Here is a 27908-nt window from a genome sequence, read left to right on the forward strand (position 1 = left end):
CGTCTTGCTCGAGCCGTCCTCGAAGGAACTTATTTGTTATAGCTCGTTGTGTCAACTGCTGCTCAGATTGCTGCTGCAGATACAGTACAATGTGCCAGAGCCATACGCCGAACATAGTGGTCTTCCCTGCCTGTAGTGCCACATGGTCGTCTGGAGCCCGGTCATCTTGCGACTGTACGTTCTTATGACCACCACTGTTAGCACTAAAGTACAGTAGCTACATTACTGTCTAGTAATTTTGAAATATCGCAGATGGAACCTCTAACTTCTAGTAGCCCTATTTCATGACTTCGTTCAAACTCAGTGAGGTGCTGATAATGGCATCACAACGTCAAATCTCAAACGCAACTAACATTCACGACCGTTACAGCGTGTATTAAATGCAAACGTGATTTGCATCCTACCACCACTCTTATGCGACTGGCGTGATATCTCATTAAACATCATGTTTAAGTTGTAGAAACACGCTTACCAGCTTTCCTTTGTGTCACACAACTCCTTCTTGATGTTGCGATTGTTTCTTTTCCCTTCATCGTATTTTTCCAATATTTTCGACGTCATACTTTAATAAATATGTAGCAAATTAGGACGCTGGAGGGTTTGGTGCGATGGACCAGACTGAACGTGTTCTGCATCGGAGACCGCGGCACGCACTGCCGCCCTCTCACGGCCGTCTGCGCCTACTATCCGACGTCGGCTCCGCCGCACATGAGTGTCGGCACACGGCGGACCTCGTCACAGTGGCGGACAATTGGCCTCTAACGGTTCATGATCCTCCACTGACGTCTGGGGAGCTATAATTCTTCTATGTGCATGGAAGCATTCTAGATTAAATGTTTGTTGATTGCTGATTAATGCGCCCGTTGGATTTTCCATCAATGGTTGACACTGAAAGAGGACCCAAAAGGTTGTTTGCTATGCATCATCACTGTTTCCTAGATTTCAAGCATTCGTTCCTGCTTGTGCAATATCTCTATAAATGAGTAGATCATAATTCTTCTGAAATTGTTTCATTCAGGAGAGCCTCTGATCTTCTTAGGGCTGGAGGTGGGATACTACTGCAAACAGAAAGCCATAGGGTGTTTGTACTCTGATTACTTCCCATAGTTGTTCCCACTGCCTGACTCATTTGCTCGTCTGCCTTCTTAGAGTGAGCATTCTTGATAGAGGTCGAACAGCAGTATTCAGCAACAGAGCAACTATGATAGGGCTTGATTTTTGGATCTTGAAACATCAGCATTAGCTCCCCATTCGGTACCAGTAAGTTTTTGAAGAATGTGGTTTCTCATTACGACTTTAGCTTCCATATTTTCCTACATTTCAAAGATGCTGTTTATAATCTTTAGTTTTATCTAGTGTTATGCCTAGGTATTTTGCTACACTGCAGTACACCAAGAGTTGTCCTATGAATCTGACTTCTGGTGTGTAATTTGCCTGTATCTTTTGTTGCTGGAATGCAGAATTAACTGTTTTCTTAGGATTTAGGTTGTAACATCAATCCCTGAAGTTTGCAGCCAAGACTGCCAAATCAGTAGATAAAGCTGTTTTAGCATCAGAAATGTTGGGGCTCTGGGCCACCAATCAAATCTCATTGTCATAACAGAATTTTATTGAGCACGTTCCCATAACTCACGTGTGTACAGACTGAAAAGGAGAGGAGCTGGAACGGATCCTTGATGTAAACCATCATTTAGTTTACGTTCCCCGCTTCTGTTACTTCATAATAGATCGAAAATATCTGTTTGCTTAGAATGTTGTTATGTAAGTCCATAAACTTACCACATGGGATTACAGTCATGAATTTTTAAAGAAACCTTTCTTGACAAACAGTGACGTGAGCAGCTGCTAGATCCATTAACTAATTTATTATCATAGCCATTTTCGATATAAGTAGCTAGAGAGAATACCTCATACTTATAAAAATACTTTTGTAAGCTGGTGATAAACGAAAAGAATAAACGAAAGAATAAATTTCGTTTCTCCCCATAGGCTCAGACTCGTACTCTCTGACTTTGTTGGTGTAACCAAAAGGCAATAGGAAACCTGGCTTATTCGTGAGAGTGGTATGTTTTCATTATTTCTGTTTTCCTATTTGCATAATATACTAAAGCTGTTGTTGTTCACATTGGCATCATGGGTGCTTTCCATTTATTTACATAGTTGCAGATACGCTGTCAGATGATGGCGTTGTAGCCTTCAGTGTACATAATTACACAGTATTTACCATGAGTGGTATATTATGACTATTTAACATTCGTTGCTGGGAAATAATGTGTGTCAATTTAACCTAAGGTAATTTTCTGCTTGTTGTTAGCTTTACAGATCTGAAGATGGTTCCCTACCAATCACTAGTAATCAAATGCAAACTAATGTATTGTTGCGATCAAGACAACTAAAATTTTAAAATTTTTAGAAATATGTAAGATCGCTTATCTTCATCATCCGATATGTCAGGTATTAGCAACACCTGACTGTGATTAATTCCATTACACCGACTGCTTCGAATAGACCCATTAAAGAATGTCTGTTTCTGAACTGCTGATCTCAATTACATCCACTTGTCATGGGAACTAAGTAAATAAAGTGAAGCTTTAAGCTCAGTAAGAACAGCAAAGTGCCTCTTGTTCTTTGAGAGGAAGTTCCCTCAAATTCCTCCGACTGGAGAAACAACTTTGGCTGTCAGTTGCATGGGAACCCTATAACTTTCTTCCCCTCTTTACCTATTCATAAAGCTGTAGTCGTACTGCGAGTTTTTACTCTGGCTGTAGTAAGTATAATAAATGGAAAATGCTCACAAGATATGCTGTCCCCTGATTCAATCTCGCTTCAGTGTCTGGCTACCTAAGGTGTACCCATTAGTGCCCTACAAACGCGTGGCCTATCCGCGTGATCCTCACCTGCCTGTGGTATGCGAGTGAGAGCGCTAATACTTTTGGCGAAGCCACATGAGCGCAGGTACACGTGGCTGGCACAGCCGCATGAGTCACGCGGATTTTACGCGTCTGCACTCCTTTTCGCACCAGGCTGGGAATTTGCAGAGTGTGCATGCGTGATGCGCTTCGCTTGGCACCAGACTTGGGCGGAATTTAAGGGAATAGTGAATAACGAATACATACAATACATACATTCAAAATTGTTAAGGCTTTCGTGGGCTGTTATTGACAAACTACCTATTGGCTTCTGTCTCGGGTTCTTCTGCCGACGTTCGTCTGATGTTGTTACTGACGTTTTGCCAGTGGCTGGCATTGTCAAAGTTTCAATTTAAATGAAGGGCGAAGCTTTGACAATGCCAGCCACTCGTGCTGGCGAAACGTCAGTAAAATCATCAGAAGAACGTCGGCCGAAGAACCCCTGACAGAAGCCAACTGGTAGTTTGTCATACATAAATTAGTATTCGTTATTCGTGAATAGCAAATGTTATTCGAAACGTTATTAACTTACACAAATAAAAAAAACTTTTTCGTCATCTGTGAATAAAAAGTGTTAAGAATACTAAATAAATTCGCAATAAATTGTACTTTAGCTTCAACTCTTCGTCATTTATAAAAAGAATTATCCTTCCCTTTCTTTCAAATTAGTTTTCAGAACAAACTTCTCTGTTTCTTTTTTGTTCCAAACAACTCATCAGAATCTTAGATTTGCGAAGAGTTACCATTGTGATCCTACAGAAGATACTTGCTACATGCGCAACACACTCCTGAATTCGTCTTTAAGCGTGACTTCGATGTACGACTTCAGCTCATAATCTTCATCGGTAAAACTGAAAAGTCATCAGTTGTGCTATAGTTTTTGGCAAACACTTCGTTGTGATTCGTCTGTCCAGTGACTACATTGAGTAACGTCGTGGAGTAGTGGCAGCTCGCTAAATCGACAAGTCTGCCGTCATCCATCGTGTGGCTGGCGTCGCCAATCGTGGAGCCTCCAGTATCGAGTCTGTGTTTCAACGCTGTTAGAATTTGAGAGTTCTGGACTGAGGAATCGTCTGTGATCGACAGGGTTAGGTTTCCGGTACGGAAAACCGACAAAATATTCGAAAGAGGGGTGCCCGGTTGAGGAGACATGGGTGTGAATATTTTCGGCGAGTTCAGAGCTCAGAGGAAACGTTCAGATAATACTTAGCTCGAGGCGGTGGTTGGGTTGGGCTGTTTGAGGAAGGAGACCAGACAGCGATGTCATGGATCTCATCGGATTAGGAAAGGACGGGGAAGGAAGTCGGGCGTGCCCTTTCCTGGGAACCATCCTGGCATTTGCCTGGAGCGATTTAGGGAAATCACGGAAAACCTAAATCAGGATGGCCGGACGCGGTGTTGAACTGTCGTCCTTCCGAATGCGAGTCCAGTGTGCTAGCCACTGCGCCACCTCACTCGGTCTGAGGCGGTGGTTGATTAAAAAATGACTGACTTGGCAAGAGCTATTTGGTACCAATAAACTTAACTTTTTTTCATGAAACGTGTTAGCAGTTGCGAGTAGGAACAACCATCAGCTGTATAATGGAACGACTACAATGAAAATCTGAGCCGGACCGGGATCCGAACCCAAATTTCTTACTTTACGCGAGGTTATCCTCGCACGACTCTCGGCCAAACCCAAACTTCCATAGGTCGTCGGAACTGCGTCACAGTCTGTACTCGTACAGACATTATGTAACTCCCGTACAAGGGAAGACATTTTAATTGAAGGTCGCTGCCTAGTATCGGCGGATAAGTGCGATATTGCAATTTCTATTGTGTTAAGAAGAACGATGCGATGTTGGGCAGCCGCTTTTTGAGCGATCCGAGTTCGAGTCCCGGTTCGGCGCAATTTGTCACTGTCGTCATTCCCTCACGCAGCCGACGGTTGTTCGTATTCGCAACTGCATATCCGTTTCTTGTACTTCATAACAGCTGTGGTGGCCGCAGTGACTGTTCCTTTAGGAATGCGTGAACGTCCGAAGGAATCTTAACAACAAAGGCACTACAACGTCGTATTAACTTTTTTTCCACCAAAATCTTGGATCGACGTTTTTTGAATACAGTTTCCCTGTAGTCTTTGGAGTGTATATAGAGCTAGTTCAACGTCAATTGTTGAACTTAGAGGTAAATCTTCCCAGTGCAGTGGTCGTATCTCGGAATCTTACTAGCCAGCTATTAATTGCAGAATTTTGAATGGTGCAGGTCAACCCTGTCCCACAGATCAGAGTGAGGCTGCCGACTCTTATTTTAGGCTGATTTTACGTGTTTAGCAGTAGTGTAGAGTCTGGCTGCGCCTGCGAAGCTGTGAGGAACGGACGGGAGGGGCGTCTCAGCGAGGCTCAGTTTGGTTCTCTCTTGCTTTCAGCGTTTCTCTGTGATCAGAGGTATATGCAGATATGTGCCACGTAGCTCTTGACTTAAGTACATACTGAGTGATCATGAGATCTCTTCTTCCGTTGTATTCGAGATGGCAAATCCTCCTTCACAATTTTCCTGATTTTATGCTGCTCGTAAAGTGAGTGTGGACCGCTGTGATTTTCTGAATCTCACATATATGTAGAACGGCTAACGGCAGAGTGCTCAGTTGGTCTGCATATGAAATTCAGACTCACACTGATTTCATTTCCATAGGTCGTTCACTCAATTTTTATTTGAACAAGTGGACGATCGTTTATTGGACTGATCACTGCCCACTGCCACGTTGGACACTGCTTGGTGGCGTTGCGGCCATGTGATGCGGTAACAAAAATATGTATGCTGAGCAGATACAACGGAGGATTATCCTAGCGAGGATATGAGCTGAGAATGGAGAAATCCATTGAGGTAAGTGACTTTGACAACGGGTGATTATTATTACCCACAGCCTGAGAACTAGTATCTCGAAAACGGCGAAGCTGTTCGAATGTTTGCGTGTCGCGAGCATCTGCGGAAAGGGAAAGTACAGTGAGACTACCGCTAGGCGCTAAGTGGTTGGACATCCACGACTCTTCACAGAACGTGCGTTTTGAAGGCATGTCTGTTGTGAAAAGTACGCTGCATGGTGATACGTGGCAGCTTTGCCGAAAGAGCACAATGCTGGTGCACGCACAAGAGTTTCGGAGCACACCGTTCATTGTATATTGTTGAATATGGAGCTCCACAGCAGACCACCACGTCTTCACATGTTGACAAAACGACATCGTCAATTACGACTGCATCAGCATTCGACCGTCGGCCAATGGAAACGTTTCGGAGTTTCGGGAGTCACATTTTTCCTACACTTCTTCGATGGTCGTCTCCACAAACGCCATCATCGAGGTAAACTGCGGGTCCAAATGTGCAGCGCGCCCCGGACGCAGGCTGGTGCGAGCATATTATGCTAAGGGAGACATTCTCCTGCGCTTGCTTGGGGACCTATGGTAGTAATCGAAGACACGCTTACAGATGCGAACCACCAGCATCCCTTCACGCTTGATGTCTTCCCCGACGGCAATGTCATCTTTCAGCAGCATAATTGTTTGTGTCTTGGAGCCAGAACCCTATTTCAGTGGTTTGAAGAGCAATATAGTGAATTCACGTTGATGTCTCTGAGACCAAATTCGCCTGATATAAATCCTATGCAACTCATATGTGTCGCTATCGGGCGCCATCATCGCGTACTCAAATCAGCGAATTACATGACCTGTGCATAGACATCTAATGCCCCATACCTCCACAAACCTACCAAAAAACTGTCGGATCCCTGATACGCAGAATCCGTTATGTATTTCGTTCCAAAGACGGACAGGTGAGGTATTAGGTAGGTTGTCGTAATGTTCTGACTGATCAACGTACATTCAACGTGCTACGTCCTAATAGTTTACCTTATGGAGTAACATATCCCCTTACATGACACGTATTTTTGCTTCCAAGATACTCTTTGTATAAACGGTCTTTTAAGTAACGCTATTCCTCGTTTAACAGTAGCACAAAGGTACAGATATCAGTTACTCACACCTACTACAGTACGTTCACGTATCTCTCGCTCGACAAGTCGCCATTCCGTCCCACGGTCGCTCTTACTAGAGACCTTGCTCAGTGCCGGTCTACGGTGAAAGCAACACAGGCCGCCGCTTGGAAGGCGCCCCACTGCTTGGTTTGTGTGCAGTCTGTATCACAATTAGTAGCGAAAACAGACGGTTGAAGTTGTGCTAGGGGTAAAGGGGGCAGGGGAGTCGACGGAGTGTGCCAAATAATAAGCCGCTTGTGTCGAAAAACGTTCACGAACCGGCACTGCTACTGTAACATTAACCCTTTAGCACTTTGCTTTCTCTTCAAGCCACATTTCACAACCTATAATTAATTTCAAGTGTCCTTTACTGTATCTTTTTGTGCGCTCGCTCGTATAGAACCACTAATCGGCCCAATAAACGCCATTACAAGTTCATTCACACTATGCTGCCCTTCAATTGTACCCAGCAACCTGCTCCTCTGCTTTTACAATGATTTAAGAGTAGTTAGAACGGGAAATTTTTTTTCACTTTTTCTGATATTTATCTCATTATAAAATTTGGAATTTTCCGAATAAAATGATATACGTATCACTTATAAACTCACATGGGAAGTATTTCATTTTATTTTTTAAGAATATAATCTACACCGGTTGAAAATGTTAAAATTTTTACGTGCATTATTTCAAGATATAATAAAATCGGTCATTTTTATATAGAATGCTGTGGACTGCTGTGTTATAAAGATCATATCCAGAAGAGGTTGGGCACCAGGTTGAGGAAGTTGAAACAAAGTTTGAGAGACAAGAAACTTTCTGATGGTAAAACCATAAGAGGCAGACAGAAAAAATGATTGATGAACTACATTAGTATTACGGGCTGGTCATTAGAAATAATGTGAGGATTTGTTGAAAATGAAGCAGGCAGTATAGGTTACCTTCTTCCTCAGACTGTCATCTGATGAAAAACTAGTACACCACCTTTGCCCTCGTGGAACTGATTCATGGTGTAATTACCGCAATGCCCAGTACTCAAACGGTTCGTACAACCATAAACATTCCATCCCAGCAGCAGTCATGGATATCATAAAACCTATTTCCAGAGACCTGGAAAATCCTGAACTACTGAAAAAGTGTCTGCTTGGTCAGATTCAAAATCCCAATTAGTGTCTCAATAATCTTATATTGACTCGTTTACCAAAAAATGTTTTTGTTGGAATGAAGACACTAAAGTATGAGGGGGTGGCAGTGATGTTGTTATAGCTTTTAATGATGGCAACATTGGTAGGCTAAAAGTGCTATAGCATATGGGAATTAATGCTGCTGGAGTAAACTACGTTACAGAACAAGGTTCGCATTGATAAAGCAGAGTATGCAGCACAGTTGGCCACTAAGGAGTCCAGAAAGAAGGAAATAAGAAAAACTTGGAAACAGATGAAGAGGATGATATACAGTATGGTGCAAGGTGCTTCCGAGTGACAAAAAATAAAAAGTTAAGCATATATTAAGTGAGTTAGTCTTTTGAAACTTTTGAAGCCGTTCCTGAAAGTTTACATTTTCTGTTGCATTTTTTCCTAAATCTCAGAAACGACTTCGAGTAGAGTATTGAAATTTTCAGGGAGTAATAACATATATATATCCTGAGTCTATTGAACCAAAAGAAGAACACAATGTTATGTATAATTAAAATTAGTTAGGATAACGTACAAAAAAGGTACATAACATTTTAAAAGTGTTGTTAAAAATTGTATTTCCAAAAGCAGTGGCTGAAATGTAATTATTGGAGGTCAGTAGACTCAGAAGATACAGTTTAATGTTCTGTGAAAGTTTCATGTTAATGGCTACAGTGGTTCCTGAAACACAGGGAAGCCAGTCACTAACTTCAACATTGTCGTGATAGGGCGCTCCAACTCCCCCTAATTTCCCTTGTCATATTACTTAAATTACAATTGAGTGGGTAAGAAGCAAAGGGGTATAAGTACACTTAACATAGTTCCGAGAAGACTGAAGTTAAAGTTCACAGGGCTTCAAAGTTCTCTCGAGATATCGAAATGGAGTTTCAAGTTTTTAATTTATATTAGACATAAAAATATTTTGTAGCATTTTTTGCTCTCGTGTTGGAATAACAATTTAATATAAATGATCAGTTTAATATCACAATTCGTAATAGTCTGTATGTACTTGTATCCCTTTGATTCCAGAATATTGTGAATTAAGGTAATTGGATTTAAATTTTCTCTATAATGCTTCATTATTGGTTGTTATCATTGTTATCAATTGAGTTATCACAAAATGGCTGTCTGGAGCAATAACAATATATATATATATATATATATATATATATATATATATATATATATATATATATATATATATATATATATATATATATATATAAGTTCCAGAAAAAGTAATTCCTTGCACCAGTCCCGGATCCAATACTGCGTTTTTACACTTGGTGTGAGATACAAATAGTGGCACGACTGTGCAATTATTTATTTACAAAATGGATATGCAGTTTTAAACATCAGATAAATACTGATGTCTGTCAAAAGTTTCGAATGATCATGCGAAATGACAAAGTTTCTTGTAAATGAATTTTAAGAGTTCACTGCTTTGCCTCAACTTTATAGAACAGCGGTTATAATAACATATAGTGAACAGCAAGTTCTTGCATTATTTTCACCTTTGACAAATGTTAGACACAAAAAAGGCGGCGTTATTTAATGCTTCATTATATGAATGGGCAGAGGAAGTGGGGCAAGGAATTTCCTCTCATTTTCATGCAAATTAGTAAGTAATAATTTAATCTCATTACATTGAAATGAGTATAAATAGACTAACATGTACAAACAAGCACACAATTATAAACAAAGTACAAATTAGTAAGTTGAAGTACTGACTGTACGATATCGGACGCAGTTAATGTAATTTCATCAAGTAGATGCTATTTTTATAACTAGTCACAGACGTTAGTATGGTCTACAACAAAGTTAGTCCCTTAAGAAGAATCCTTATGAAGATTACAAAGAGTATTCTGCAGCCAAAGTCTGTTCATTGAGGGTCTTCGCCAGATTTCTTTCCGCTGCGGAACAGAGCTCTCGCCCGTGACAGACGATGTCTGGGTCCCACCACGACAGTATCATGTTCTTGAAAAGAGGGAGTGTTGTTCCGTTACAAACGAAGCAAACGAATAGCACTGGTCCCTGCACCATTGTAGCAATATGCACGTAGTACACAAACTGAGCTATGCCCTGTGCCTGGTGGAACCCAATTCGAATGATTATTCCTACTCCACTTAAGATTACAGCCTTCACTGACATAAAAAGAAGTTCTTTCTTTGAAGCAAATTTAGTGCCACTAAAAATTTTGAGTTGCTTCATGGAATTACGAGTACATAGGTACATGTATCCCAGCAGTCCGAGACAAACGAAATTGAAAGATATCGACAGTGTAATACCCAGCATGAATAATATACGACTGTACATCAGGTAATGTTTACTTGTCTTTTCGATAGCAATACATGCTGCACATACAGTACTCCAGGCTATTAGTGCATACAGCACCTGACGACGGAATATCTGGCTTGCTTCAGCACGTAGCAGGTCGTTAGGGAGCCTGAGATAACGAATACATGCGAACATTTGGTAGCAGAATGAGTTTAGCCAGAAACAGCTTAGAAGGGTGAAGGCGCTATCGATCAGCACTGCTGTCGATAAGTCAGGGACGCCTGCCATACGATAAACGACCTCAGAGCACAGGATCTGGATTATACCCGTGATCTGAAAGGACAAGAATATCTTTCCAGGTAAATTACGTAACTGGGGAAGGTACATATATACCCCTGCAGTCAATAAGCGGAAAAGAATATTTACTGTTATAAATGAGATTTCTAATGGTTTTAAGTTGTCAATTTTAAAATCCTTATATTTCAACGTGGCGCTGTTTAAACCGTATTTGTATTTCAGGGCTCTTTGTGTTGGCTTTCCATACTGTTTGTAGATACCTTTTCCCCAAGTTACATTGAACACTGTAGAGTACGATCCATCTGAGTAAAGTTTGACGGCACACACATCTAGAGGCTTATGCGAGGAAAAATCGCGACATTTCAGCAACAGAAGAGCTCTGAAAACAGAGCAGATGGCATCTGTATCGTTCGATTCCAGACACGACTGGTCGTCAGGGCTATCGAAATAGCAGCGAGCATCGTGTACGGACTGCGTCATACTAAAGGGGACGTCCTGACAAATGCTGTGTGAGTTGACAGTCATCCAGGCCAAGAGGCAGAGGTTGACGTTTGCCCTCTGCGTGTAAGCCAGGTAGCTGGTCACAGGTATGTGGGGTGCCCTCTGCACCATGTCGTCCCAAAGTTGCAAACGGCACTGATCACGCTGCTCGACCCTCTCTGGTGGCAGGTCTTCCAGTGGGCACGTGGGATGGTCCAGGGCGTTCACCAACAGTTGCACGCAGCCAGTGTCCACGTAGAGCGTAGCATTGCTTCTGTCTTCCAGCTGCCACTCCTCATCTGCAAAACAATCACAACAAACAGGTGGTGGTGATGCTCGTATACTGGTGGCAGCTGCATTCAAAGTTTTCTCCGGACAGCACGGGAGGGTGTCGTTTAACTAAATCATAGATGATCAATGATTAGAATAGGTTAGGTCATGATCAACAAATATCAAGGAGTAATCGCTCACAACGATGTAAGACGAAACGGAAATATAAATACCGTATTCAGAGAAACAGGTATCTGAGATTGATGGAGTGAATACCAAATACCTCTGCTTCATCTACAGTATATCTGAGGAGTCTCCGTATCCCACTTGACTTCGTCCAATTGAGGAAATGAATAGGTCTTGCTCCTGCTCTGAAGCTGACAAATAGAAGTGTTGTCAGTTTGAGTTGTTTTGTTCCAGTGTTGTACTGTTTGCGCTGTGAATCCAATGTCGACGCAGATACATTGCAACGCAGTGATTGGTGGCGGCTACACACACTGTGTAGCTCACAGGTTGGGAAATTCTATTACAGAGAGGACCAGAGCATTTGCAATGATCCACCTAGCAAAGAAACCCTGCGTGGCAGAGAGAAACTTCGTGTTTTTTCTTGCTGCTTCACAGCAAGTACCTGTCACTGTCCCTTAATCAACTGAACTGTCTCCCATGAGATCAATTACCAAAGAAGCAGATGAACGTCTAGCACGGTGGCCACAACGCGTGGCTACCATGAAAAAAGATCTGAAAATGGAAGGGTTTAGGTCAATATTATACGTTAAAGTCCCCTACCGCTTGTTTCTATCCGTATGTGAATGCTAATCTAAGATACTACAGTAGGATTTCCACTGGAAGAGGACAGTTTCTGAATATACTGTTGGCCATCCAAGATGCAACACCAAGAAGGACCGGAGATATAGCAGCGAAATTTATTTGGTAGATGATACGTTGTGCAAAGATCACATGATTGAAAATACGGCCTCATACAGGCTCTGAATGTGTTGTTGAAGTGTAGCTGCCCACGATACTTCACACATATTGCTAAAGTTGACCTGGTGTAGCAACTGGTGATGTATCCCGGGCCAGGCGTTCCGCAATCACGAACCAGACGTTTTCCAAAAGAGAGAGATTGTAAGTACAAGGAGGCCAAGCCTGCAGTGCAATCCGATGGGTTAGACGAAGTCTCGAACACTGCATTCCACATGTGGTCAGTCATTATCCTGTTGCAATGTGGCCATCTGCAAGCTCCGAAGGTATTGGAGGGCAACAGGCTCCAACAATTGAGAGATGTAACTGTGACTGGCTGTGTAACAGCAAAGCGTGTTTGGGTGTTGCAGAAATTTAATGCAGTACCATCCCAAACCGTACTATCAGGTTCAGGACCAGTATGGTAATGCATGAGGCAACAGTCTCTCACCGCGGTGTCTCCAGACTGTAATGCGGCCACTGTGGTGGTGCAGGCAGAATCAGAATTCGTCGGTAAAAACAGTGTCGTCACATTCGTTTGTCAGTGCCTGTCGTTCACCGCATCATTTCCGGTGCAAATGCCTGTGCCGTTGACTCAGTGGTAAACGCAGCAATGGACGCCTTGTGGACAGTCCACTCTCCTGCAAACACCGTCGAATAGTACGCGCGTACACTGCTTGTTGTGCAACGGACTGAATTTCTTCTCATATGGTTGGTAAAATTGAAACGTGCGTTTGGCGTCATTGGCCGTGAGGCCCCTTATGGGGCAGGTCCGACCGCCTTGGTGCAGGTTTTATTACTTTCGACGCCACATCGGACATCGGGCGACCTGCGCGCCGGATGGGGATGAAATGATGATGAAGACAACACCCAGTCCCTGAGCGGAGAAAATCCCCGACCCAGCCGGGAATCGAAGCAGGGCCGGTAGGACGGCAATCCGTCACGCTGACCACTCAGCTATCGGGGCGGACATATGATTGGTGATATGACAGAGCGATCCATCAGAGCCATGTGCACAGTATGCCTGCCACCACGTGAAGTGGTGCAGCGAGGTTGGTGCAGCCGGTCACGTCGGTCCGTCGTTCCTCCTCCGACCAGCGATTGCAGATCTGCATCACAGTTGTTCGGTTCCGTCCGACGTGGTCACCGATTTCTCTGAAGGATACTCCACAATCCCTACAGGCAACTATTCTTCCTCGGTAGAACTAGGAAACCTGCTCGAAAGAAGCTCACAGCCTTCTACGAGGCATACTGAAGCTGCTGACGCAAAACAGCCTTCCGAAAGAACAATTCCAGTACGTCCACACTGTTCCCCTTTTATACAGCAGTTGGAGGTGGCGCTACTGGCGCCCGTGATATGAGACTGCACTGAAATGCTAATCGTGACGCAAATTCCACCCGAACTGGATGTTTCCTTCATGATGTTGTATTTTGGATGGTCATCAGTGTATATTTACAAGTCGTCCAGCTGTAGAAAACACTACCCATGCAAAGCTGGGGGGAGTCACTAGTTTCCTAATAAATGTGCTACATATCGCAGTTCGCACAGGAGGAATACTGTTTCCCAGCCTGAGGAAAATCACCATTATATGCAATAGTTGGAAAGCAACCCACATCCTGTTATATGGCCCAGGATATCATCAAAACACATGTCTGGACGACATTTTTTGAAGGGTAAATGAACATAAATTTTTATTTGAAACTGAAAAACTCCTGAGCACGATGACAAGGCAGCCACGGATGATAGTTTGTGGTTACAGTAGGAGGAAGTGCAGAACACGTTGATATTCAGGCGAGATGCTTAATGATAAACGTCGCTCCCGTTTGAACATGTATCTGCAACATCTGCGGCGCCAATCAAATGGCCAACTAGGAATTCCCGACGTTACCACGCCAACTGGAAGGCATGAAGCAGAAGGAAAGCAAAACCACTGCATTAAAGACACATACTGTGTATACACAGGACATGTGGTCTATAATAGAAAAAGTGTGATGATAATCTCTGCAGTGGCAAAAATTCCTGATCAATCTCGTATTCGGATTTCTGGGAGTGGGCTGCCAAGGGGGATGTAACCATGAGAAAAAGTTTGAATGATCAACGACGGGATAACATTCTACGAGTCGGACCGTGGAATATCAGAAGGTTAAATGTGGTAGGAAAGCTAGAAGATCTGAAAAGTGAAATGCAAAGGTTCAGTCCAGATACTGTGGGAGTGAGTAAAGTGAAATGGAAAGAAGATAAAGATTTCTGATCAGACTAATACGGGATAATATCAAAAGCAGCAGAAAGTGGTATAACGGGAGTTAGGATTCGTTATGAATTGGAAAGTAGGACATGAACGGTTCAGTGATACAGTTGTTCGCATCACGTTCGCCAGTAAACCAAGGCTGACTTTGATAGTTCCGGTGCACATGCTAACGCCCCAAGCATCTGATAAGCAGACAGAAAATGTGTATGGGGATGCTGAACGGATAATTCAGTATGTAATAGGAGATGAAAATATGAGGTGTTGTGTGAGGGGGAATTAGAAGATAGGACTTTGGAATGAAATGGGCTTGGCAGAGAAGAAAGGCTGAGTTCTGCAATAAATTTTAACTCGTAATACCGAATACTCTGTTCTAGAATCACAAGAGGGGGAGATATAAGTGGAAAAGACATGTAGACAAGAGAAAGTTCGAGCTCGATTACGTGATGTTCAGACAGATATTGGATTGTAAGGGTCTATCCAGCAGCGGATATAGACTTAGATTAGTAACAATTAAGGGTAGACTGAAGTTTAAGGGAATCGTCAGAAAAAAAAATCAGTGTGAAAGGAAGTGCGATACTGGAGTAGTGAGGAATGTCGAGACGAGCTTGAAGTTCGCTAAGGATGAAGGAACACCCGAGTAGACAGTTCAGTTGAAGAGGAGTGGACCTCTCTAAAAACGGCAATCACAGATTTTGGACGAACATAGTTACAAGGAAGGTAACTGGGAAGAAACCTTCTGAAACAGAAAACATACTTAAACTGATTGATGGAAGAAGAAGGTGCAAAAATAGTCAAGGAAAGACAGGAATAAAGCATTATAAATCACTTACGAATAATCTAAATAGCAAATGGGGTCAGCCAATCCGAAATGGCTGCAAGGTAGATGTGAAGAAATGGAAAATGAAATGATCGAAGGTAGGACCAAATCATACATATGAAAGTCAAAAAAACCTTCGGTGAAACTGAATGCAACGGTGTAAGGTTAGGAGTACAAAGGTAATTCCACCGTTAAAAGCAGAAGAGTAAGTGTATAGTGCAATTAACATTTAAGGCCTATGTGAGGGAGAGGACGTGTCTCATGACGTGATAAAAGGGGAAACTGGATTCGATATGGATGACACAGGCGACCTGGTATTAGAGCCAGAATTTAAAAGAGCTCTGAGATCAGATAAGGGACAGAGGATAGATTATGTTCCACCGGAGTCTCCAAAATTATTGTGGGAAGTAACAAATAAACAAATATTCGAGCTAGTATGTAATATCTTTGAGACAGGTGACGTACCATCACATTTTCGAAGAAATGCTGTCAACGCAAATCCGTGTATAGCAAGGGCGAGTAAGTGCGGAAACTATCGCACAATCAGCTTAACAGCTCATATATCCAAGCTGATTACGAGTACAGAATACAGAAGAATGGCAAAGAAAATTGAGAATCTGTTAGATGACGATCAGGGTAGCTTTAGGAAAGGTAAAGGGACCAGACAAGCAGTCCAAACGCTGGGGTTGACGTCGGAATCAAGGCTGAAGAAGAATGACGAAACGCTCATTCCTCGACGTAGAAAAAGCGTTCGACAATGTGAAACAGTGCAAGATGACGAAAAATATTAGTAAGCTATGGGGAGAGACGGGAAGTACGTAGAAGAAACAAGGAGGAGTCATAATAATTGATGACCAAGAAGCATGTGCTCCAATTAAAAATAGTGTAAGAAAGAGGTGTAGTATTTTTACCCTACTGTTCAATCCGCTGATCTATGAAACAATGACGGGAAAAAATAAAGTTTGAAGAGTGGGATTAAAATTCATGATGAAAGGATATCGATGATAAGATTCGCTGATGACATTGCCTTCTCAGTGAATGTGAAGAAGAATTACAAGATTCTTTGGATGGAATGAACAGTTTAATGAGTACAAAATGTGGATCGAGAGTAAACCGGAAAAAGACAAAAGTATAACATGTAGCTGAAATGAGAACTTAAACGTCAAAAATAGATAAAGTTGGAACTTGTTACCATGGAAGCAAAACTGCCCATAACAGACGAAGCGCCGGCCGGTGTGGCCGTTTGGTTCTAGGCGCTTCAGTCTGGAACCAAGTGACCGCTACGGGCGCAGGTTCGAATCCTGCCGCGGGCATGGATGTGTGTGATGTCCTTAGGTTAGTTAGGTTTAAGTAGTTCTAAGTTCTAGGGGACTGATGACCACGGATGTTAAGTCCCATAGTGCTCATAGCCATTTGAACCATTTTGAACAGACGAAGCAAGAACACAAAATGTAGACCAGCACAGGCAAAGGCAGGACTTCTGGACAAGAGAAGCCCACTTGCATCAAACATAGGAGATAGTCTGATGAAGAAATTTCTGAAAATGTACATTTGGAGCTCAGCATCATAGATATTGGCAACATTAGAACAGAAAAGGATCGAAGCGTTTGAGATGTGTTGCTACAGAAGAATGTTGAAAATTAGGTGGACTGATCAGAAATGAGGAGGTTTGTGAGCAATTGGTTAAGAATGCATGGGAAACACTGTCAAAATGAAGGGAAAAGATGATAGGTTATGTGCTATGACATATGAGTATAACCTCCATTGTACCAGACAGAGCAATAATGGCAAAAAACTGTGGCGGAAGAGAGAGATATTCTGCGAGTACAACTGTAAAACACTTGTATAAATATATAACTTCCTTTCACATACATCTCACATAATGAGAATAATCATCAAGAAGAGGAAATGGGTGGTATAATGGCTAAGTCGATGAGTGGTTGAGTGTTGGCATAAAACTCGAAACATCTCCTATTCTGGGATAGCTGCTAAGATTTAATTTGTCACTTATCGTTTCTCTCACTGCAGCTGTCGATATAGAAAATGCCGAAACTGTGCAATGGCTCGAAGACCACATCAAACCGTCCGTCTCCTACTAATAAACATAGGTCCATGGCCGGAAAAGCATTGTAGTGTCCAAATTAGCTTGACCTCTTACTTTAAGAGACGCGCTGGGAGCTGTTTTCTTGAACACCATTCAGGTTCAAAACACAAAGCGAAGAGAAATGATATATACTATGCATCATCCACTGTATGTTGTGCGTTGGTTCGACGAGTGCAAATCTAGACCCAATAAGACAAATATATTACAAAAGACTCTTATGCACGGGTAGGTATACGCAAGGCCAATAACACGGCTTTGATGTTGATACGTCTTTTTCTTTACTATTAATTTCATTCCCGTCACATGATGGAGTGATGGACAGGCTGCATACATTTTGCTACTCTGGAGCAAACTGACATTGTAAAATATTTACATAGTTTTTACCTCTAGAATGAATTAAATTAACAGGATTAAAATAAATTAAAAAGCAATGTATCTCTAAAGAAGCAAAGATGGCGATGGTGATGCTGGCGCTAAGGTGAAGATGCTCCCTGCCACCGTTGGATAAGCAGCTGCAGCAGCAGGTCGTATACTCCTAGCTCACTCATTTGTTACATAGTTTAATTCTTAATTTCTTTGCGTGTTTTTGGTACTTGCATTGTTTACTTAAATTTTGGGCGTATTATAGTATTTGAGAGTTGTAGCATCGCGTTTTAGTACCTGAATAGTGTAAATTCGCGTAGTCGTTTGTCTTCTGTTTTTGTTTTGAACGGCCAGTGTCGGTTGGTCAGTCAGTGTGCTCCCTGCCGCCGTTGGATAAGCAGCTGCAGCAGCAAGTCGTATACTCCTAGCTCACTCATTTGTTACATAGTATAATTCTTAATTTCTTTACATGTTTTTGGTACTTTCATTGTCTAATTCAGGGCTTCACAACATACGTGCTCGCGGAGCAAGATGTGAGCAGCAAGGCGCGAGCACGGAGCAGCGCGAGCACGCTACCCCCACTACCGGACCAGAGCGGAGAGTGGGGAGAGTCACGTGGGGCACACAACAGCTGCCGCCAGTCAATGTAAATCCGCGGCCACTTGCAGGGATATCACTCACCAATTATACTGCGACAAATAAAACAAATAAAGGAGAATGTACACGTGCCACATAATTTTATTAGCTTAGTGTATGCCTCTACATTCGTATTAATTTGTGAACTATTACACAATAAAAGGTGTCACTGAAGAGTGGGATTCTCGGTTATCTTGTACTTTTTGCCCTTTACAATTGCGTCTATGTTCGGAGTAATTGTTCTTGTGCATCGTAGGCGCAGCGTGCAGTTTAAATTTCGATCAGACAATGCGTTTCTCAGGCGCGTCTTGTTACATTTCATTGCAGAGAACAGTTGCTCACAAACATACCTGGAACCGAACATTGGTATTATTGTAGCCGCCAGTTTGTGCAAACGAGGAAATCTATCCTGAGGGAAGTGTCTGTAGAATTCCAAAATGTTTTTCTTGTTTTGAAATTTGTCTCTGTATTCTCTGTCACACTGCAGGTCAATAATTTCTAGTTGCAGCTCAGGACGAATCTCTTCAATATTCGCTGAATATGGGGAGGAGAACAGATCAAAATCACTGTCTAGTGCTGTCAGATCTTGAAAGCGTTGATCAAATTCTTCCTTAAGGGCAACTAAACTATGTGAATAACGTTCACAGTCTTTGTGAACATCTTGCATGGATGATGATTTAGGAAAATGAGCTAGATTTCCTGTTTCCAGCTGACTCACCCAAAGTGTCAATTTCATTTTAAAAGCTCGTATTCGATCTATGAAATGAGTAATTAGCAGATCTTTACCTTGTAGTGAAATGTTCAAAGCATTCAGATGGCTAGTTAAATCTGCTAAGAATGCGAGATCACATTTCCATGAAGGTTCAATTCAGGAACACACATGATATTTATTTCCATGAACATATTTATCTCATCTAATAGGCAAAAAAATCGATTTAATAATTCGCCACGACTAAGCCAGCGGACCTCGCTGTAATAAGGCAGGCTACCACACTGGCTTTCTACATCCTCAAGAAAGCTTTTAAATTGCCTGTGTTGTAGCCCATGCTTCCTTATATAATTGGTTGTACGAACAACACTCATTACATTTTTTAGAGTGATACTCTTTGCACATATGTTTTCCTGGTGGATTACACAGTAAACGCCCCATATTTCATTCGGCACGGTCAGTTTTTGCATTTTCTCCTTCAACAGCGCAACGAAACCTGATTTTTTCCCTGTCATCGCTGGTGCACCGTCTGTAGACACTGAAACTAAAGAATTCCACGACAATCCTATATTTTCAACACTTTCATCAATACTATTACCTCCGGTTGTAGTGTTCTTCATGGCTACTACATCGAGGAGCTCCTCCCTCACCTGAAGATCTCTTTTAACACCTCTAATAAATATGGCATGCTGCGCTGTTCCAGTGATATCAACACTTTCGTCCAGAGCTAGAGAAAAAGCCATAAAATATATACAGATATTTGCAAGCTGGCTCTGGACATCGTCTGCCATGTCCTGTATGCGACGCATAATGGTCAGGTTAGATAATGGCACAATCCGAAACTGTTCAACTTGAGATGGACACAAATGTTCCGCTGCAAGTACCAAACATTCTTTTATTAAATCGCCATCAGTGAAGGGGCGCAGGGATTTTGCTAAAAGCAAAGCAATTTTGTAACTCACTCTGTGAGCTGCCTCAGTTGATTTTCCTTCTTCGTCCAGATCTTCTTCGGATAGCTTTCTATTAAGTTTAATAACTTCCTGTGCACGATCTGGTTCATCACATTTTCCACTTCCGTAATCTTTTGCGTGGTACGACATATAATGTCGCTGCAAATTAAATTTCCTAAAAGAATTCAGCGTTTTGTGACATACTAAACATTTTGCAACACCATCTTTTTCTGTAAACAGATACAATTCCTCCCAACTGCGAAAGCATGGTTGGGGTTACACAACGGCGACTTGACATGATTCTTAACCAGCGAAGTGACTGTTAGAGTTGATCGTAGTACTTTAAACGTTACACAGTCAGCGCTGTTTCAATAGGCAAGCTGCGGCCCTATTCAAACGTGCACGCGCATTTCCCCTCCCTCCCTACTCTGCGACCTTGCACCTGCTCACGAGCACGTGCCTGAGCAGACGCGAGTACTCGCGCTCAAAACCGGCCAGTTGTTAAGCCCTGGTCTAATTCATAATCTTCGGGCGTTTTATAGTATTGTGAGAGTTGTAGCATCGCGTTTTAGTACCTGAATAGTGTAAAATCGCGTAGTCTCCTTCCGCCGCCGAGCAGTGTGTCAGCAGTGCGCAAGTAGCAGCATTACTGCATTTACTAGGCAATCTTGTATTTTAATAACCGTTTAAATTTTGTGTCGAATTGTTTGCGCTCTCTGTTTATTAGTTCAGACGTTCTTTGCACAACAGTTTTTAGCATGGATAGGGACTGCAACTGCTGTGTTCGGACGCAGGCTGAGTTGGCATCCCTTCGATCCCAGCTTCAGGCAGTGTTGGCTTCGGTCACACAGCTTGAGGCTGTTGCCAATGGGCATCACTGTGGGGGTCCGGATGGGGGTTTGTCAGGGACGGCCAGCTCGTCCCAGGCATCCCCCGATCGGACTACGAATCTGGTTGCCCGGGATACTGCCCGCATTGAGGCTGATCCCTCACCTGTGGTAGAGTGGGAGGTCGTCTCAAGGTGTGGCAGGGGGCGAAAGACATTCTGGAGGGCTGAACGGAAGGCCTCTCCAGTTTGACGAACCGGTTTCAGGCTCTGTCTCAGGCTGATACTGATCTTCGGCCTGACATGGCTGCTTGTCCTGTTCCAGAGGTTGCCCCTCAGTTTGCAAGATCTGGGCGGTCGCAGAGGGTGGGTTTACTGGTAGTTGGGAGCTCCAACGTCAGGTGCGTAATGGGGCTCCTTATGGATATGGCAGCAAGAGAGGGGAAGAAAACCAATGTGCACTCCGTGCGCATACCGGGGGGAGTCATTCCAGATGTGGAAAGGGTCCTTCCGGATGCCATGAAGAGTACAGGGTGCACCCATCTGCAGGTGGTCGCTCATGTCGGCACCAATGATGTGTGTCGCTATGGATCGGAGGAAATCCTCTCTGGCTTCCGGCGGCTATCTGATTTGGTGAAGACTGTCAGTCTCGCTAGCGGGATGAAAGCAGAGCTCACCATCTGCAGCATCGTCGACAGGACTGACTGTGGATCTTTGGTACAGAGCCGAGTGGAGGGTCGGAATCAGAGGCTGAGACGGTTCTGCGACCGTGTGGACTGCAGATTCCTCGACTTGCGCCATAGGGTGGTGGGGTTTCGGGTTCCGCTGGATAGGTCAGGAGTCCACTACACGCAACAAGCGGCTACACGGGTAGCAGGGGTTGTGTGGCGTGGACTGGGCGGTTTTTTAAGTTATATGGCCTTGGGCAAGTACAGAAAGGGCAACAGCCTCAACGGGTGCGGGGCAAAGTCAGGACATGCGGGGACCAAGCAGCAATCGGTATTGTAATTGTAAACTGTCGAAGCTGCGTTGGTAAAGTACCGGAACTTCAAGCGCTGATAGAAAAGCACCGAAGCTGAAATCGTTATAGGTACAGAAAGCTGACTGAAGCCAGAGATAAATTCTACCGAAATTTTTACGAAGGTACAGACGGTGTTTAGAAAGGTAGATTGCATGCAACCGGTGGTGGAGTGTTCGTCGCTGTTAGTAGTAGTTTATCCTGTAGTGAAGTAGAAGTGGATAGTTCCTGTGAATTATTATGGGTGGAGGTTACACTCAACAACCGAGCTAGGTTAATAATTGGCTCCTTTTACCGACCTCCCAACTCAGCAGCATTAGTGGCAGAACAACTGAGAGAAAATTTGGAATACGTTTCACATAAATTTTCTCATCATGTTACAGTCTTAGGTGGAGATTTCAATTTACCAGATATAGACTGGGACACTCAGATGTTTAGGACAGGTGGTAGGGACAGAGCATCGAGTGACATTATACTGAGTGCACTATCCGAAAATTACCTCGAGCAATTAAACAGAGAACCGACTCGTGGAGATAACATCTTGGACCTACTGATAACAAACAGACCCGAACTTTTCGACTCTGCATGTGCAGAACAGGGAATCAGCGATCATAAGGCCGTTGCAGCATCCCTGAATATGGAAGTTAATAGGAATATAAAAAAAAGGGAGGAAGGTTTATCTGTTTAGCAAGAGTAATAGAAGTCAGATTTCAGACTACCTAACAGATCAAAACGAAAATTTCTGTTCCGACACTGACAATGTTGAGTGTTTATGGAAAAAGTTCAAGGCAATCGTAAAATGCGTTTTAGACAGGTACGTGCCGTGTAAAACTGTGAGGGGCGGAAAATCCCACCGTGGTACAACAACAAAGTTAGGAAACTACTTCGAAAGCAAAGAGAGCTTCACTCCAAGTTTAAACGCAGCCAAAACCTCTCAGACAAACAGAAGCTAAACGATGTCAAAGTTAGCGTAAGGAGGGCTATGCGTGAAGCGTTCAGTTAATTCGAAAGTAAAATTCTATGTACCGACTTGACAGAAAATCCTGGGAAGTTCTGGTCTTACGTGAAATCAGTAAGTGGCTCGAAACAGCATATCCAGACACTCCGGGATGATGATGGCATTGAAACAGAGGATGACACGCATAAAGCTGAAATACTAAACACCTTTTTCCAAAGCTGTTTCACAGAGGAAGACTGCACTGCAGTTCCTTCTCTAAATCCTCGCACAAACGAAAAAATGACTGACATCGAAATAAGTGTCCAAGGAATAGAAAAGCAACTGGAATCACTCAACAGAGGAAAGTCCACTGGACCTGACGGGATACCAATTCGATTCTACACAGAGTACGCGAAAGAACTTCTAACAGCTGTGTACTGCAAATCTCTAGAGGAACGGAAGGTTCCAAATGATTGGAAAAGAGCACAGGTAGTCCCAGTCTTCAAGAAGGGTCGTCGAGCAGATGCGCAAAACTATAGGCCTATATCTCTGATGTCGATCTGCTGTAGAATTTTAGAACATGTTTTTTGCTCGAGTATCATGTCGTTTTTGGAAACCCAGCATCTACTATGTAGGAATCAACATGGATTCCGGAAACAGCAATCGTGTGAGACCCAACTCGCTTTATTTGTTCATGAGACGCAGAAAATATTAGATACAGTCTCCCAGGTAGATGCTATTTTCCTTGACTTCCGCAAGGCGTTCGATACAGTTTCGCACTGTCGCCTGATAAACAAAGTAAGAGCCTACGGAATATCAGACCAGCTGTGTGGCTGGATTGAAGAGTTTTTAGCAAACAGAACACAGCATGTTGTTATCAATGGAGAGACGTCTACAGACGTTAAAGTAACCTCTGGCGTGCCTCAGGGGAGTGTTGTGGGACCATTGCTTTTCACAATATATATAAATGACCTAGTAGATAGTGTCGGAAGTTCCATGCGGCTTTTCGCGGATGATGCTGTAGTATACAGAGAACTTGCAGCATTAGAAAATTGTAGAGAAATGCAGGAAGATCTGCAGCGGATAGGCACTTGGTGCAGGGAGTGGCAACTGACCCTTAACATAGACAAATGTAATGTATTGCGAATACATAGAAAGAAGGATCCTTTATTGTATGATTATATGATAACGGAACAAACACTGGTAGCAGTTACTTCTGTAAAATATCTGGGAGTATGCGTGCGGAACGATTTGAAGTGGAATGATCGTATAAAATTAATTGTTGGTAAGGCGGGTACCAGGTTGAGATTCATTGGGCGAGTCCTTAGAAAATGTAGTCCATCAACAAAGGAGGTGGCTTACAAAACACTCGTTCGACCTATACTTGAGTATTGCTCATCAGTGTGGTATGCGTACCAGATCGGGTTGACGGAGGAGATAGAGAAGATCAAAAGAAGAGCGGCGCGTTTCGTCACAGGGTTATTTGGTAACCGTGATAGCGTTACGGAGATGTTTAACAAACTCAAGTTGCAGACTCTGCAAGAGAGGCGCTCTGCATCGCGATGTAGCTTGCTCGCCAGGTTTCGAGAGGGTGCGTTTCTGGATGAGGTATCGAATATATTGCTTCCCCCTACTTATACCTCCCGAGGAGATCACGAATGTAAAATTAGAGAGATTAGAGCGCGCACGGAGGCTTTCAGACAGTCGTTCTTCCCGCGAACCATACGCGACTGGAACAGGAAAGGGAGGTAATGACAGTGGCACGTAAATTGCCCTCCGCCACACACCGCTGGGTGGCTTGCGGAGTATAAATGTAGATGTAGATGTAGATGTAGAAGATAAAGCTACTGCTTCTGGAAAGTCCTTTTAGGTCAGCTCAAGGTAAGTGCTATAAGGCTATTAAGATAGGATGGAGGTGACGGTCGAAAAGTGTATATGGATCGGTAGGTTTGTGAGTGGGTGTAGGGAAGAGCGTGGGGAAATTTATGGTCATTGGGAGGTCGGATGATGTATTGTAGCCTTGACATACGGAGGCAATATAAACGCTACGATTATAGCTAGTAAGATGGGGGAACGTCAGCACGCAGTCCTGGGACAAGAAGAACCAACATGTTGGAGTTTCCTTGGAATACGATTCGAAAGGTGCTGAACAGGAGGGAGGATACAACATGTAAATATAGGCGCAACACGAACCCGTTACACGAACCCGTTATTGCAAGTGATTCGTGAGAAAACTGTCGTTTTCTTCTCCACGTTCACAGAATCTATAGAATTTGTGAGATACATCGAGGAACTTGAGAGGAGATGGCAACGTAATTACCTGGTAGAGGTTGTCTTTGAGAGGGGAGAGAGTGCTTGGCATTCTGGGCTTTAAAATGAATTGTAAAGTATTCGGAGAGTGGAGATCCGAGCTAAGTTGGGGGATCTGAGTCTGACACAGATAAGGCTTTAGTTAAAACGAATGAAGTAAAACGGTTTGGGATCAGTGTCCTGTTGATGAAGAAGCCATTACAAGCAGAGCACAAGACAGAACTGCGAAATTATGGGGAAGCAACTCAGCTGTGCCCTCGAAAACAACCGTCCTAGCATTCACCTTAAATTGCTTACGGAAATCCTGGGAGACCTCGAGGGAGTGTTTCAACAGTCTAATGAGAAACGCTCATCTTCACGATAGCAAATATCCTTCAACTTTCCCCATAGAAAGAAATCCGGGGACGTCACATCCTGTGAACGTGCTGGCCATGGTATGGTGCTTCGACGACCAATCCACCTGTCATGAAATATGCTATTCAATACCGCTTCAACCGCTAGCGAGCAATATGGCGGACATCCATCATGTTGGAAGTAAATCGCCTTTCTGTCATGCAATGAAACATCTTGTAGTAACATCGGTAGAACATTACGTAGGTAAGCCCGCATCTCGTGGTCGTGCGGTAGCGTTCTCGCTTCCCACGCCCGGGTTCCCGGGTTCGATTCCCGGCGGGGTCAGGGATTTTCTCTGCTTCGTGATGGCTGGGTGTTGTGTGCTGTCCTTAGGTTAGTTAGGTTTAAGTAGTTCTAAGTTCTAGGGGACTGATAACCATAGATGTTAAGTCCCATAGTGCTCAGAGCCATTTGAACCATTACGTAGGAAATCAGCATACATTGCACCATTTAGATTGCCATCGATAAAAAGGAGGGACAATTATCCTTCCTCCCATAATGCCGCACGATACATTAACCCTCCAAGGTCGCTTATGTTCCACTTGTCGCAGCCATCGTGGATTTACCGGTTTACGTTACTCCTGTTGGTGAATGACGCTTCGTCGCTAAACAGAACGCGCGCAGAAAATCTGTCATCGTCCCGTAATTTCTCTTGTGCCCAGTGGCAGAATTGTACACGATCGTTCAAGTCGTCGCCATGCAATTCCTGGCGCATAGAAATATGGTACGGGTGCAATCGATGTTGATGTAGCATTCTCACACCGACGTTTTAGAGATTCCCAATTCTCGCGCAATTTGTCTGCTACTGATGTGCGGATTAGCCGCTACAGCAGCTAAAACACCTACTAGGGCATCATCATTTGTTGCAGGTCGTGGTTGACGTTTCACATGTGGCTGAACGTTTCCTGTTTCCTTAAATCAAGTAAGTATCCGGCGAACGGTCCGGACACTTGGATGATGTCGTCCAGGATACCGAGCAGCGTTCATAGCACGGAAATACCATTCGCACTGGCGGAATGTTACGTGATACCACGTACCTATACGTTTGTGACTATTACAGCGCCATCTATCACAAAGCGAAAAAAGGGGTTCAACTAAAACATTCATATTTCTTTACGTACTACACGAATATGTAATAGAAAATGGGGGTTCCTATTAAAAAAAAAAACGCAGTTGATATCAGTTTGACCTATGGCAGCTCCATCTAGCGGGCCAACCATAGCGCCATCTGGTTTCCCCCTTCAAGCTAGACAGGTTTCGTTCTTTGTAGTTTTTTCGTTTGACGCTTATTTCGTGAGATATTTGGCCCGGTCACTATCAATGGAACATCCTGTACATAGTGTCTGTTCTTGCAGACATGTCCGAATACCAGACACGACATATATGACCAAGGGGCACTACAAAAGTAATGTGTGGGTCTTATAGAAGGTGTGCTAAGATAGCAGGTTAAGTTGCAATGAACACTGTGCTTGGATGGTGCGTCGGTCAGCGCATCTGCCTAGGAAGTAGGAGACCTAGGTTCAAAACCATGTCCGGCATAGATTTTCAACTTTCCCCACTGTCTTAAATCGACAGCTAATGGCAGCGAATGTCACCAATTCCTTTTTGTCTTCATTCATAGTGGTTGCAGGATCAAAATGGTGTGCTGTTTTGGACATGTCCGAAACAACAGGCACCAAATTCGCAACATCTGAAGGAACCCTTAGCTGCCGACAACATTGACTAGAACGAAATTAGAATTATATATTAATACCTTCAGCTGCTGACGGGCGTTGATATATATCAACAGGGACAGGTGAAAACGTGTGCACCGACAGGGCTCTATCCACCTGAGCCACCGAGGGCACAGAGGAAAGTGCGACTGCAGGGAGTATCTCGCGCACGCCTCCTGCGAGACCCACATTCTCACCTTATATGTCCACACACTACATTCGTAGTGTCCCTACCCAACGCACTCATTACTCGTGGAAGACATTCGTACCAAGTCCAGTAAGAGTTTAGGTAATATGTGTGCATCCGCACAGAAGAGGAAGGTCCTGGCCGGTATTGCCAGAACTATATCCTTATATGGATATGGTGTCTGTTCTTTCGGAAATGTCCGAAAGAACAGAAACCATATCCATGTAAGTACACTGACTAGATACTTCTTTCTTAACAACCCTGAATGGTTTTTCTTTAGTGAACAATGAGCTACATACACAATTTGCTTCAAATTTATTCCA

General features: G+C 43.3%; 1 protein-coding gene across 4 annotated transcripts in view; it reads right to left on the bottom strand.

The window, feature by feature from the left end:
* Positions 1-27908, bottom strand: part of LOC126236531 (uncharacterized) — a 350541-nt gene that overhangs the window by 23506 nt on the left and 299127 nt on the right. For 3 of the 4 annotated variants that reach the window (XM_049945901.1, XM_049945900.1, XM_049945902.1), the window contains one exon: positions 9321-11443. The exons of the other annotated variant lie outside the window; for it this stretch is intronic. In XM_049945901.1, coding sequence (XP_049801858.1) covers positions 9942-11443 — 1502 coding nt within the window. In that variant the 3' untranslated portion in view covers positions 9321-9941. Of the gene's footprint in view, positions 1-9320; positions 11444-27908 lie in introns of those variants that run through there. 4 annotated transcript variants of the gene reach the window in all.

The sequence above is a fragment of the Schistocerca nitens genome, chromosome 2 (assembly GCF_023898315.1).
Source record: "Schistocerca nitens isolate TAMUIC-IGC-003100 chromosome 2, iqSchNite1.1, whole genome shotgun sequence".
Classification (NCBI taxonomy): domain Eukaryota; kingdom Metazoa; phylum Arthropoda; class Insecta; order Orthoptera; family Acrididae; genus Schistocerca; species Schistocerca nitens.